General features: G+C 44.5%; 1 protein-coding gene across 2 annotated transcripts in view; it reads right to left on the bottom strand.

Annotated features, from left to right (window-relative positions):
- Positions 1-14,008, bottom strand: part of PDE6C (phosphodiesterase 6C) — a 45,469-nt gene that overhangs the window by 26,197 nt on the left and 5,264 nt on the right. For both annotated transcript variants that reach the window (XM_019445118.2, XM_019445119.2), the window contains exons 2-11: positions 12,243-12,395; positions 12,050-12,139; positions 10,978-11,118; positions 9,635-9,709; positions 8,628-8,692; positions 8,457-8,523; positions 5,439-5,486; positions 2,704-2,853; positions 1,978-2,121; positions 611-679 (exon numbers count right to left, since the gene is read on the bottom strand). In XM_019445118.2, coding sequence (XP_019300663.1) covers positions 611-679; positions 1,978-2,121; positions 2,704-2,853; positions 5,439-5,486; positions 8,457-8,523; positions 8,628-8,692; positions 9,635-9,709; positions 10,978-11,118; positions 12,050-12,139; positions 12,243-12,395 — 1,002 coding nt within the window. The remainder of the gene's footprint in view (positions 1-610; positions 680-1,977; positions 2,122-2,703; positions 2,854-5,438; positions 5,487-8,456; positions 8,524-8,627; positions 8,693-9,634; positions 9,710-10,977; positions 11,119-12,049; positions 12,140-12,242; positions 12,396-14,008) is intronic.

Below are 14,008 nucleotides of genomic sequence, written 5' to 3'. Positions count from 1 at the left end.
GTCAAAAGAGTTTTCTCTTTTACAGAAAAACTGCCTTACAGATCACTTAGTTATGTGGCAAAAATATTTGCCACGAAGTGGTTGTGGCAAAGATGTCTACAGCAAAGAAGTTTCAGGCAAAACTACCTAGAACCAAATATAGGATTAATAACAGGAAGAGAAGTTATTTCAACCATTTCAACTGGTGGCAACAAGAGGAAAGAACCACATTCCTCCAAGTTCCAGAAAACAGAAGCGAGTGCTGGCAGAGGACAATTGTGCCTTGAAGGGTCTTTGTTCTACTGTAATTCTGTCATGTCTTCCGAGGTGACCACAGTGTCATCCAAAACTATCAAAATCAACGAGGCCATGACATACCTAGAATCTGTGCCTGCGTTCCTTTACGCAGAAGCCTAGTTTTTGATTCTCTGTTATCTTTATGGATTGGACTGTAGGGGGCACAAGGAGGAAAAAAATGCAGAGAACTAAAAGGTCACTCTTTATAAGAAATCTCTTTTCTTTTTAGCCTTTAAAGGTGACAGAGAAGAGGGAACTCTTACATGAGAAATGAGAACATGTATCCTAATATATTTTATTTAAGCGGCGTTAAGGATAGAAGTAAAACACTTACCAAAATTGTGACAAGTTGTTTTTCTTCACAGTCTTCAATTACATCTATATTTAACTTCTCTTTAATTTTCTAAAATGTAAAAGCAATTGAAGTGTGAAATTCCCATAAAGTAAATTTCTATCTGACTCCTCTACTCTTAAAATCAGTTTAAATGTATTTAAAATATGCTGTAATGAGTTCTTTGCAAAGATGTATTCTAGATACAAAAAAGACCTATAGCATTGATTATGAAGAATTTTCTCCAAAAAAAATAATGTAATGATTTTTTTTTATTTCCTGAAAATGTAACAGTGGCTGTCAGAGAGAGAGAAGGGGAGACAGAGAGAGAGAGAGAGAGAGAGAGAGAGAGAGAGAGAGAGAGAAATGTGGGTTATTTATATGTAGGCAAGAAAGAGAAAAATGAGTGGCTTATATTTGTTTTTCTATTAGTTTATGGAAATTTCTCTTCATCCTCCTCAGGTTTTCTCATTTTTAACATCTCAAACTGTCAAATAAAATTTCTCTTAATCCCCAAGCAACTCAGCAAAACCAAGACCAGAAAAAACAAAACCCACCCCAAGAAAACTACACCTACACACACACTCTGAAAACCAGGGAAATAAAAGGAATAGAGATAGGGGATGTGTGGTATTTTCCCTTCATTTGGTGGTGATTAGAACACTGTTAATAAATATCTATCTACTTGCTTCCCCATCGTCCATGATATTGGTCTTGGCCACATTTGGCCAATGAGAATTTTAGTGAATGTGCCATGAGGGAAGACTTGAAATGAGCTTGCACAGTTTGGCTTGCTCTCTTGCACCTTTGACCTCACCATAAGAAGGGCATTTATCAAGTGGCTTCTGGGCAAGAAGGATGAGGTATGCATAGAGCAAACCAAACTCACAGCTTAGAGCCAAGCCCAACCAGAAATCAGTTGAAGACTAGTCAACCCACCAATGCATGAGTGAAAAAATAGATGTTTAATGTTGTATACCACTGAGATGTTATGGTTGTTATACATGGCAATGTATATGGCAATAACTGACTGATACACTTCCCTTCCTGGAAATATTTTTTCCTTGCTAACATACTTGAATCTAGATGTCACTCCTCCAGCTCCTACAGACCCGGGAGTTGTGTTGTTGTTGTTGTTTAAGCAAAGTGCTATTCCAACCAAGCAGCCAAGAAGTCCAATAAGGCTCTGTGTCCACTGGGCCACCCAGGTCCGCAGCTCCCACCCCACCCCCCACCAATCTCCTTGTCTCCTCCTCCTTAGCCTAGGACTAAACCTATTCTCATCTGTCAGACCTCTAAGTAATTAGGCGAATTCCAGGAGCTGTGCTTAGATGCCACCTAATGTCCACAGGACTGAATTCCCCACTTACCAGAATAGACTTGACTTCATCAGGAGTAGCTTTGGTCTGGCTCATGAGCATTTCCTGAGCTATATCCTTTCTGTTTTCTAGCTTATTCATTTTATCATAGGTGTCAGTATTTAAAAGAGACCATCCAAGAAATTGTGTGAGAGTCTGAAATGGATAAAATGTGATTCAATTCTCTAAAACTGAAAAACTGATTTGGAGGCAACCATCTACATTCTTTCCTCTCAATCAATCTCCCTTCTACCATCAACAATTCAGCTTCGTATTTCAATCTAAGAACAAAAATGTACCAATAATCAGCCCCAGACAATGAAATCGGCTAATCCCTTGCTTTTCAAAGTGCACCAGGCACCATGAATATTTTATTAGAGCAAAAGAATTATAATATCCAGTAGAATAAAGCACAGCCTGAAACTCAGAGGATTGAGGGTGACAGCAAGAAACATAAGGAATAGAAGGGGTGGGGAAAGGAGATAGAAAATTTCTGTCCAGTTGCCTAATATTGTAAAGAATTTTGATTAAGCCAAAGTTCAATCTTTGGAAGAAAATGTTGCAGTTTACAGAAGCCAGGAAACAGAAATGACACAATAACCACATATTGACCGCAAACATATGTCACTCATGCCTTAATGGCCCTTCAAAAATACCACTCCAGAATAACAAATAATTGCACCACCTCTATTGTTTCATGAATTTCATTTGTCTCCATTAGTTTATGATTGCACTTACCTCAGTAATGTGTTCATCATATTCATCAAAAGGTTTTCCATCTTTCCTGTTGTAAAATGTAGCTACTCCCACAATATCTTCTTTCTTGTTGACAATAGGCAGGGATAAGACATTTTTAATGACCCAGCCAGTTTCATCTACAGGTCCTTTCTACAAACAGGAAGGACATTTAGATTATTTTCTTAACTTTTAATTTTGAAATACCTATAGATTCACAGGATGTTGCAAAAGAAATATATAGGGAAGCAGTAGGTACCCTTCACCCAGTTTCCCCAGAGGTAACAGCTTGTGTAACTGTAGTGCACCATCAAATCCAGGAAATAGATACTGATACAATCCATGGATCTCAGTCAGATTTCACTAGGTTTATGTGTACTTATTGTGTGTGTGTGCATGCGTGTGTGCATTTCTATGCAAGCTCATCACATGTGTACATACGTGCTCCTACCACTAGGATCAAGACAGAGGACTAATGGAGCATCACAGGCTTCCCTGAACTACTACCCTGTCGTAGCTACCTTCCCCAACTCTGGTTATCTTTAAGGAAGAATAATCTAATCTCTATGTGAGCTGCACAATTCCTACACTGGGTCAGAAATTAGCTGGGACTATAGAGCCATAAAAGTGTTCTAGGCCATTTGATGCAGTGTACTGGAACCAAGTGTCTACACTGTAACAACCCTAACGGCTTCTCTTTTGCCCACCGCTATAAGGATCGGAAGCCTCAGTGTTCCCCATTCACTTTTTCTGTCCCCCAACACCTGCTTAACTAATTCCTTATATTAAATTCTCTCTGTTGAAATACCTAGTGTGGTTTCTGTGTTCCTGACGGATCCATCAAAACCGTCTTTTGTGTTCCCCTGTGATGTGCCAGGACCTGGGCTAGTTGCTGGGGCTACTAACCACAGGGCCCTAATCTCAGGTTGATAACATTCTAGTGGGGGGATACAGACACAGAAGTTTAGGAGCATTTCTCAAAGTGTGGCGTGAGGTCAATGTGCAAGACCTTTTTTCTTTTTTTTCCAGCTTGTGTCATAATTTGAGGATGTGCATCTTAAATAAGCTCCCCGGGTAGCTCTGATGTCCTCTGACACCTGTGATCCAGGGTGCGGCACCTGCACAGTATGAGCAAGGTAGCCAAGCACTCAACACACTACCCTATTCCATCTTCTGCTTCCTTCAGCACAGTGAGCCGTCCCCAGAGGCCCAGGCTGGTCTGCCTCTCCTGTGACGCCTTCTCTCACCTTTTCCACCCATACGGAACTTTTCTTTTTCAGAATTCTAACAGCACTTTTAGCCTGGAGCACACAAGGTAGCAGTTTAGATGATTTCCAAATGCTTCGGAGTTGTTGATTTTTGTCTGTGAGGCTATTTCCTAATCCTGCGGAAGAGCATTTCCTACACTGTTGGCTTCCATGTAAGTGAGGGGCCGGTGCTGGGCATATGACCGGTGCTCAATAAACAACTGCTTATTAGTTGGCGAGCTTGTCTTTATACTTGGAATGAAAAGCAGAGAAACCAAGCCTCAACTTATTGTGTCCTGACATTCAAAGCTTTGGGGAAAAAAATTTGAGTGGTTCTCAAAATCTTTATCCTCAGAGCCATGCGTGGCTGCCCCCAAATATCAGAGCAGAGTCCGGGCTCTCCCGGGCCAGCTCCCTTCCTTCCCTGTTCCGACAAGGACTGCTTAGGGTCAGACACTTTAGAAAGTGCTTGCCCCCTTGCTCCTTCCTGTGTACTCTTCCCCGGCACCCGACTGCCATAAATGTAGGGGTCAGGGCCAGCACAGCATGGTCACAGTGAGGCTTTGGCTGCAAGGAGGGAGGAACAGGAGCAAACGCGCCATATGGTGTTTGTGTGTTTTCCACATCAGTGAGCAGAGGGACGAACAAGGAGATCCGAGGGAAACCTTCCAGGAAACAAAGCAGGCGCCCGTAGGTTTCCCCAGGCCCGGCTTGCGTCTGTTGCTGCTCCCACACCCCTCTCGCCGGAGGAGGCAGCCTGTCCAGCAGGCATAGCTGGGGCTCTGTGTGTGTGTGTCTGTGTGACAGACAGGAAGACACTGGTGGCTCTCTATTCCTGACCGGAACTAGGGCTCTAAGTGGATGTTTGTGAAAATAGGGACACAGAACACGGACCAGAAGGCAGAAAGGGAGGGGCCGCAGAGATAGATGCGAGTTTCTCCCCAGCAGTCACGTGGGGAGGGGGTGGCAGAGGGGACAGGTAGGGAGGGGGATCCCAGGATGCTGCAGGAGGAAAGATAAAACCAAGAGTCTGACAGCAGTAGAGGCCCCCGAGGACCCGATAAATAGTTTTTCTTTTCTAATAAGCTGCAGGGAAGGGCCTGGGAAAACCAACAAAGGGCTGAATCCAGGTGTAGACCTTGTGCAGCTGATCACTCCTGCGAAGAACACTTAGTGAGCACCTATGATGTGCCAGGCGCTGTTTGAAGCACTGAGTGACCAGGAGTGGGAGGGCATGGAGAAGGGGCAGGGTCCCCCCGCTTCCCTGCCCAGTGCTGGGGTGATAAACACCCTGTCTCCTCTCATCCCCTCCACCTCCCACCTCTTCTCCCTTCCCTGAAGAATCTGCTACTTGGCTGGTGACCCTGGTCCCTCCAGGGTGAATGGGACATAAGCCTTGTGCGTGCCTCCTGGCCACCTGAGCACAAGGCAGACCCTGAGGATGGGGGAGGGGGCAGCAGTGATAGGAGGCCTGGCAGAGGGCAGAGTTACCTGAAAGGTGAAGTACTCATCTGCGGGGGCGTTCAGCATGTTACATATCTGTAAAGCAAGAGGACATGAAAGTCCTGAAACATTGTGCGGAGGGGGGACCACCGACCCACAGAGCAGTGTAAGAAAGGATGCATTTGAGGCGAGGGTTTCTTCTGTGGCTCTCCATGGTTTGCACGCAAATTATTCACACTGAGCCACGGCTGGGCCAAATTTGCTAACAACACATTGAGGTTCTCTTCTGCTAATTAAGTCATTGTGTGACATTTAGCACAATCTCTGCTTCTGCCTACTCTTCCCAGCCTCTAAGGATTCTTCTTCCAAATTCAAAACTTTTAGCTGTTCAGACCAAGGAGTGGAGGAAGCTGAGGAGAAGGTCATTCTGCTGGGGCAGGGATGACAGAGATTCTGGGAAGGTTCTATTTCCTTCCTTCCTCCCTCCTTCCCTCCCTCTCTCCCTCCCTGGCCCAAGGTCAAGGATTTGCCAAGGGATTTGCCCAGGGCAGGACCGAGTCAAGGCACCCAGGGCTCTTGAGTCATAGAGTGCACCACCATATTACAGCAGCCCCCACCCCGCCCCGCCCAGGAATGCATTGTTCTGGCTGGGTCTGCTGAAATGTTTGAAATCATCCTCTAGGCTAGTGGTTCCCAGCCAGGGTGGTGTAGAGCATCTGATGGGTAGAGGGCAGTGATGCTGCCGAACATCGTACAGTGCACGGGATAGTTCCCCACAACTGTTCTAGATAGTTCCCCAGAATTGTCTGGCCCCAAATGTCAATAATGTCAAGTTGGAGAAAATCCCGTGCTAGACACAAAATATGTTTTCAGTAAGTCCTGCCTCTTGTAAGTGCATATGATAGGGTGATACCTTTGGGAGTGAAAGGGAGGACTATTGATAACTCAAGCACAACAGGTGTGCGTGGAAGCTGGCCCAGGCAAACTGGATGTATGTTCACCCTAATCATGATTAGAGTCCCAGGAAATGGCTCAAGCTCAATTCTCTGGAAATCACTTTGGGAATGCCAATTTGCCTAATGAGCAATTTTGTGAGAAATACCTTAAACTAGATTTACAACAGTTTGCGCCAATCTTGGGCTCTCAGAGAGCAGGGATGGGGCCCAGGGAAGGAGCTCCGATGTGGAAGGCAGCAGTGAAGCATGTGCAGTGGGTCTGTGATAGAACCACAACCTGGCGGAAAATCCTCCCCTGCTTTGGGAATCAATCCCCTGGCACGTTGGTAATATGGCAAGTTGATGACTTGGCAAATTAACCATTCAATGAACTGGCTTTTGACACAATCGTTTTCTCCAAACTGATTTTTGGGGAAACGCTGTTTCCCTAGAAAACTGCCTAGGTGGCCTGCAAGGAAACAAAGGATGGGGGTCAATGGTCGAGCAATCTGGTTATGTACAGACGCTGAAAAGTTGTGGTATCTGTGGACTCAGGAATGAATTGGAATGTTTTCGTCATTACTACTAAGTCAGGAGTAACATTTAAAAAACACTCCAATTATTTTGGAGTGATTTTGAAAACATGATATTTGTTAGTGTAAAGTGCTGTTTATTCCTAAAAGAAATAAAATTGTTTTTTCTCTTTGTTTTCTTTTCTTCCCCTTTGGCATGTCTCTACCTAGAAAAAGGGATCGTGTCACCTGTTTGAGGCCACCTGGTCCTGTACCCAGTGACCCCAGGGTTTAGGCCTCCTGGAAACCCCAAAGCAAAGCACCCTAACATAAGAACATCCTGCAGTCACATCTGGAATTTTCCTTACTCTGCTACTGTTCCAAACCCAGCAACTTTCACACTAAGCAGAGGCAAATTTGGGACAGTGAAAGAAAACAGGAGCTAACCTAGGTTTTATTTCTCCTTCCCTCTGACCCTCGAGTGACTCTATTAGTCACTATAATTCACATGCCCATTTCCTAAATAATGAAGATGAATGAACACTGCTCAAAACACAAGGACAACGCTAAAGCGAAATCAAATATGCAAATATGCAAATAAGTGCTATAAATACATTACAGAAACTTGGATTCATAACGGGGAAGATAGGAAAATGCCAACACTAAGAAATGTTGGAAGCATTGAACTCTCGCAGGGAGGAATCTTGGTGCCAAAAGACGACACAGATGGTGGAGAAGCCCAACAAGGGAGAGAAATCAGCCACGAGAAGGAAGGAAAGCATGGCTGAGGCAGAGTGGGAAAAATATGGTGACTCTGGTCCTCTGGCCTGGAGACCTGTGGGACCTACCAGACACCTCTTGCTTGTTGTCTGCCTATATCTTGACCTCTCTTAGCCAGACCTGGCCTGCTATCTGTCCATCCCATCCCACCCCACGTGATAGACTGGGGCAAAGATCTTCACTTACTTTATCAACCCACTACATTTTGCATTGCAATCAGTGGTAAAGTTCCCCATTTATTCATTTTTCTCTCTTGTCAGTAATTTCCCATGCTTCAAAAGTCTTGACCAAGGTAACTGTACTTGAGATCAAATTAAACCTAACATGAATCATGGTCACAGACTTCTAAAGGATGTCTGAAATTTGCATGGCTAACAGAATAAGAAGTTGGGGGAATGGATGAATCTTTCTCACAACGACTAAATATTTTTTTTTTTTTAATGTTTATTTATTTTTGAGACAGAGAGAGACAGAGCATGAACGGGGGAGGGGCAGAGAGAGAGGGAGACACAGAATCGGAAGCAGGCTCCAGGCTCTGAGCCAACAGCCCAGGGCCCGACGCGGGGCTCGAACTCACGGACCGTGAGATCGTGACCTGAGCCGAAGTCGGCCGCTTAACCGACTGAGCCACCCAGGCGCCCCTCACAACGACTAAATATTTTTGTGTAATCTGGAAGTCTCCAGTCAACCTACTTTCAACTGCCAAGATGCCCCTCCCCCATGTCCTGTGTGAGCATCTCACATGTGTGTGCATTTTACTTTCACAACTGCTCCCACCCCTTAGTTGATAAGGGCTTCATCCAATATTATTCAAGGTTTAAATGTGTTCAATAACTTACAAATCCATTTTCAGCAACATAGGTCGGCAACCCGCTAACGAGAGTCCAGTGGTCTGCAGGAGGTGTCCTTGAGGAAGATTAGAAGAAAGAAAATCATTGTCATACAGAGAAGAAATGCACTGTGCACGAAAACAAAATGGCAACTTCCTGGCTGCTGAGGACAGTACTCACGGGATCACTTTGATCTCTTCTTTTCCATGTAAAATGTAATCGATGATTTTATAAAAGATGACTTCCTAAGAGGAAAGAGATTATGAGAGCGATCTCATTTCCCAAAGAAAACACTTCTTATAGGCGAGCTTATACTTTAAAACTCATTTAAATGGTACCTTACATTCTAACCACATTGCTCTGCATAACTACCACCAAATTACTCATGTCCTGATTACAAGCTTGCAACACAACTAGAAAATACTATTGGCTATTTATCTACATGAAGAAGCCTGTTAAGCTAAATTTTAAAAGTTGAGTTTATCCAAACAGCTTTCACGGGAATCTTGTTTTACTTTTAGCTGATCCCTTTCTATTGTCCAGAAATACCTGACTACTAACTTCAGCATAACAAACCATGTAATTTCTCAACCTCAGTCAATGTTTTCTCTTCCCCACTGTATAATGAACATTTCCCACCTTCCAAGCTGGAAGGGACTTGAGAACTAATCTCTCTACTTCTTTGGGCAGATGAAAACCCCAAGGCCTGGACACATTCTATCCCAGTACCTTCACTTTCCTGTGTGTTTGGGAACATGGTGGTGAGACATCGTTCCTGCCCTCTGAAGCTTGTGTCAAGGGGGACACAACTATCCAACTCTTGCCTGGAGTCTCGAGTCCAGCAGGTGTGAAGGAGGGCCTGGGCATAGTGCACTTAAAAAGCTGGGCAGGTGGCTCTGATGTCCCTCCCTATTGAGATCTATTGATTCACTAAGCCCGGCTTTACAGAAAAGGAAATTGAGAGGTTAAACAATGAGTTAGGCAAGGAGCACCTAGCTGGCTAGGGAAGACCTGGGACTTGAACCTCAAACTCCTTGTCCAGTGTTCTTTCTACTACTCTGAGGTCCCCCAGAAACTTACAGGACTAGAATCCAGGGCTTCTCAGGCCAGCACTCTTCTTTCCTCCCTACTGGTTTTGGCAACCTGTACCATGCACACATATCACTGAGGAAGACATTTGCACTTACTCTGCCATCTGGTGTCTTTGGACCTTTATAAGGCTCAACTTCTCCAAGTTTGATTGGCCACTCATCATAGAATTCCTGGAAGCAATTATATGTAAACATATTAAACAAACTGTTCCATGACCTACTATATCTTCTATGAGTTTCATGGCTTTGCATATTTTATTTACTTATTTATTTTATAAATCCAGAATTTTAGAGCTGGAAAAGATCTACGATTTCCAGTAATATCGCTTACAAACTTGTGAATGTGAACAAGTCACTCAAGCGTTTTCATCTGTAAAACAGTGATGATAATAGAGTTTATGCTATAGGGTTGTGGTGAGCATTAATGAACAATATGTACAGAGCACTTGCCCTGACACATAGTCAAAGGGACTCAATAGCTAGTGGCTCTTTTATAGATAAATAAACTAAATCTAAATAGGTTAAGAAGCTTGGCCAAGGTCATGCAGCACGACCAACAGTGTGGCCACCTTACCCAACATCTGTTCTCTCCCTCTTCCTCTCTAACAGACCCTGATTTTATTTAGGTGCCAGGTGGTCATTTTTCTCAGGGAATATGGGCTTGTACAGCCCCTGGGTGGCCCCTATGAGATGCCTGGGATTAGTCTGAGGGCAGGCAAATGGCCCAGTTGTGGACAGTGAAGAAGGGGGAGAAATCTGCCAAGGCGCTTCTGGGGAAGGGTGCTCCTCACATCACATGAAAGGTGATGATGGTAACATTTACAGGAAAAGCCTCCCAGTTTGGTCCTGTCCATGTGCCATGCCTTGAGCTATAACAGCCATCTTGCCACCCCAAGAGGAGACCTTGCCACCATGCTGAAGGCGGCAGAGACCCTGCCGTGGGAAAACAGGAAGCCCCTGGGGCCTTGATGACCGTGCTGCGTTCTCAATGAACCAGACCTAGAACTGCCCTTCTTCTGCCCTTCTTCTTCCAGGAAGAACTCGGGACTTCTTGTTAAATGAGATAATAACTGTCTTATTGTTAAAGATGCTTTTAGCTGGGTCTGATGTTACTTGTAGCCAAAAGCACCCTAACCCAAATACACTCAACTACAAAGTCCCAGAGCCAGGATCAGAACCCACCTCTCCTGACACTTGGTCCTGTGTTTATCCACTTAGAACAATTACTCTGAAAAAATAACTTCAATTCACAAGGAGAATAAGAAATAGAAACAAGACAGTGTTCATTACTTATGCTGAGCTAGGAGAGCTCCAACCGAATGAATGAAACAAGATGAGAAATGATTATACATTGTATGTGAATATTATCCATTTTTTAATGGATCACTGTCTTGTATAGACGATTTGAGGTGAGACAAAATGTATGGAAGAATGAGGACCTTCTCCTTGGTCATGTCCAGCAGTCCGATGGAGTACCGTTCACAGTTCAGATATGTTCTAATTGTGTAGAGTGCTTTGTGAAATTGCCGCTCAACATCTGTGAGCTCTTCAAATACTTTATTGGCAGACCACATAAGGATCTGAAAGGATGAATTAAAGAGAAAACAGAACAAAATACAGTGAAGACATGGAACATTAGCCAAAAGAAAGGAGAAGGTGTCTCAGACAAAAAGAACACATATCAGTAAACAATGCAATTTCATTTTTGAACGTGTACCTGTCTGACAAACTACTCAGATGCAAGGGTGTGGGTTTATGAAAGTGGTAACTCATGATTGGTCCCCGTGCCCGAATGTTTTGGCTTCAAAGGGCAAGTGACCTAAAATTGCAGAGGCAGAGGCAGTTTTGGGGGAGAGGGTCCAGTATTGGGGGCCCTCTGGCTCGTGCTGGCAGTTAAGGGGAGAAAGCCATAGGCCTTGCTCCATGCATCTTGAGCTACCCAGAGGTAACCTAACCTGGACAGTTGGAGGGGAAGGGATGTGGAAGCCCTCCATCCCCACCACTCTCCCCCACATTGTACTGATGAAGAAACTGAGGTTCAGAGAGCAGCCTGGACTCAGGTACCCTAGTTACCAATGTTGTTCTTTATGCTTCTGGCTCAAGGAGGCAACAGACTTCAGAAGAGTGATCTGCTCCTCAAATTAAGGGCTTCAATATGTAGCAGGCACCGCTAAGAGCTTTATGTTACAAACTCATATAATGATCATTTGATAGTTACAACAAGCATGTAGGGTAGGTTACTCTAATTATAGCCAACCCACAGAAGAAACCATGGCTATCCGGGATAAAGACTGAAGAAAGGCAAGCCAGTGGTACCTACAGACGGAGAGGCAGGGAAGGGGGGCGGGAGGCAGGAGCAGACCACGAGAAGACAACTGGGACTAAAGTTTGGGAATCTGCTCCATGTGGCTTAAACCCCCATGAGTGATAGGAGGGGTCTGAGCTTGTTGCCTCTGGGTCCCTTTGTCAGAACAGGTCGGCATGGAGTGATTAATGTCACCTTCCTGTTACCTGGCTTCTCCGGGATTCAACACTGTACAGGTACTGGGTGTGATGAAGTTTTAGGATGACAGAAACAAAGCTGAGGTATTTGGAAAAGACCTATGGAAGGCAGAGAAAACCAAATCAGGTATGATATCTTTCTCTCGTTAAACAACAAATCAATTTCCCAAGCCTCTGACTCGATGCCCAGGGTTAGCGTTACCTCCTCGTCCTCTTTGGAAAATTCAGATGCATTTACTTTGTTAACTGCCATAACCACAGCAAGAACCTCCTTGCCTGTCATGATTGGTGTTGCCAGCAGGTTCTTTGTGACATAGCCGGTTTGTTTGTCCATGAAGTCAGAAAAATGGCTGTTCTGAAAGACACATTCACATGTTTGCCACAGCAGCACAGAACCACGCAGTGTAGATCCGGGAATGGCAGCAGACCACTCTCTCTAGTCCAAACCGTACAGACAACCGGGGCCCCGGCACAGTGGTCCCACACACACCCCCATCCCATGATTGCACAGAATGAACTCACCGGTCTCAGGACGAGCATCTCCCACCTGAGCTATGGCCTCTCTAGGCGAGGCTGAGGTTGGGCCAGGAGAAAAGAGGTGATGTCACGGCAAAGTGGAAAGTGAAGTGCTATGAGGAAGCAAGGTTACAACGGACAGAAAGTGTGCTGGGAACGAGCGCACAGCTGGGATTACAGGTATAGGCCACCGAGCTCTTCTTTCTAATTATGACAATAAAATGTGCACTTGGACTCAGGCAACCAGTACATCATAACAAAGAAAAAGATTAATCCTCTCCACCTGATTCTAATCTCACCAACTTGAGAGAACCAGTGTTAACTGCTTAGTATGTTTCCTTGCGTACCTTTCCCTAATGTTTGGACAAAAGATTTTCTTTTTCCCTTTTCATAAAGCTTTCTTTTCGAATTTACACATGACATTCATCACATAACAATATTTTGTGGACTTCCCTCCGGACCAGTGCATATGGATGTGAATTTACCCTCTAGATTCTTGTACAATAGCGCAGTGTGGGAGCCCCGTGGTCCACTCGACCATTCTCTACTGACTTAGACTGTTTATAGTTTTCCCCACTACAAACAACGTTGTGCTAATCATGCTTGCTTTCGTTTTTATGTGATGGATTCCCCAAAGTGGAAATCCCTTTTGCTGGATCCACAGGTGTATGTGGTTTTTATTTACACAGATTACTTTCATAACAAGTTGGAAATCTTACTTCCACTGGTCATGTGTGAGAGGACCACTCTCTTGCCAGCACGAGATGCTTACTAGTTTTTAATGTTCTACCAACCTAATATCTTTCATGCATTTTTTTTTTTTAATTTCTCTCTTTGGGAGAGACGAAGAGGATCTTCCCAGATACAAGCCTCATGCAGTAGATGCGAGAGATGATTCTAATACCCTCATCATGGAAAGGGCACAGTGATGAGTATGAAGAGGCCCATAAATGGAAGAGCATCAGAGGATCAAGGATAGTCATTCTTATCAGCTGTAAGTTAGAGGATCACGCACTCTAGATGGGTGTAGACTCAGCCTTTCGTGGCTCATACTATCTCTCCTTTGAACCTTCAATTGAACCTTCAACTGAACCTTCAATTGAACCGAACTTTCAGGCTGACTCCAAGACTCACAGGCCAAAATTAATGTGGTTTTCCTTTCATAGGTTGTATTATTTTCATTTCCCTGTGTTGATGGTGCTTCTAAGAACAGCACAAACCCCTAGAGGCTGGACTCTGTTCAGTTTCCCAAATTAAAAAGGTGGGAGTCCTCTGGTGTGAGACTTCTGGGCCGGAATCTACCAGGGAACAGGGCCACTTGGTCAACAGAAGTCACAGCTCAGCTCAGAGCAGTAGACCTGGGCTGTGCCTCACAACCACCTGCAGATAAATGCGGATCTTCAGACCCACCGGGTCCTAACCTCCTAAAACAGAATCAATCTCCCCCAGGAA

This window comes from Panthera pardus, unplaced genomic scaffold, assembly GCF_024362965.1.
Source record: "Panthera pardus isolate Hobbes unplaced genomic scaffold, ASM2436296v1 HiC_scaffold_22, whole genome shotgun sequence".
NCBI lineage: Eukaryota > Metazoa > Chordata > Mammalia > Carnivora > Felidae > Panthera > Panthera pardus.
Note: the sequence above shows the minus strand (reverse complement) of the source record. Positions and strands in the feature narration are given on the sequence as shown.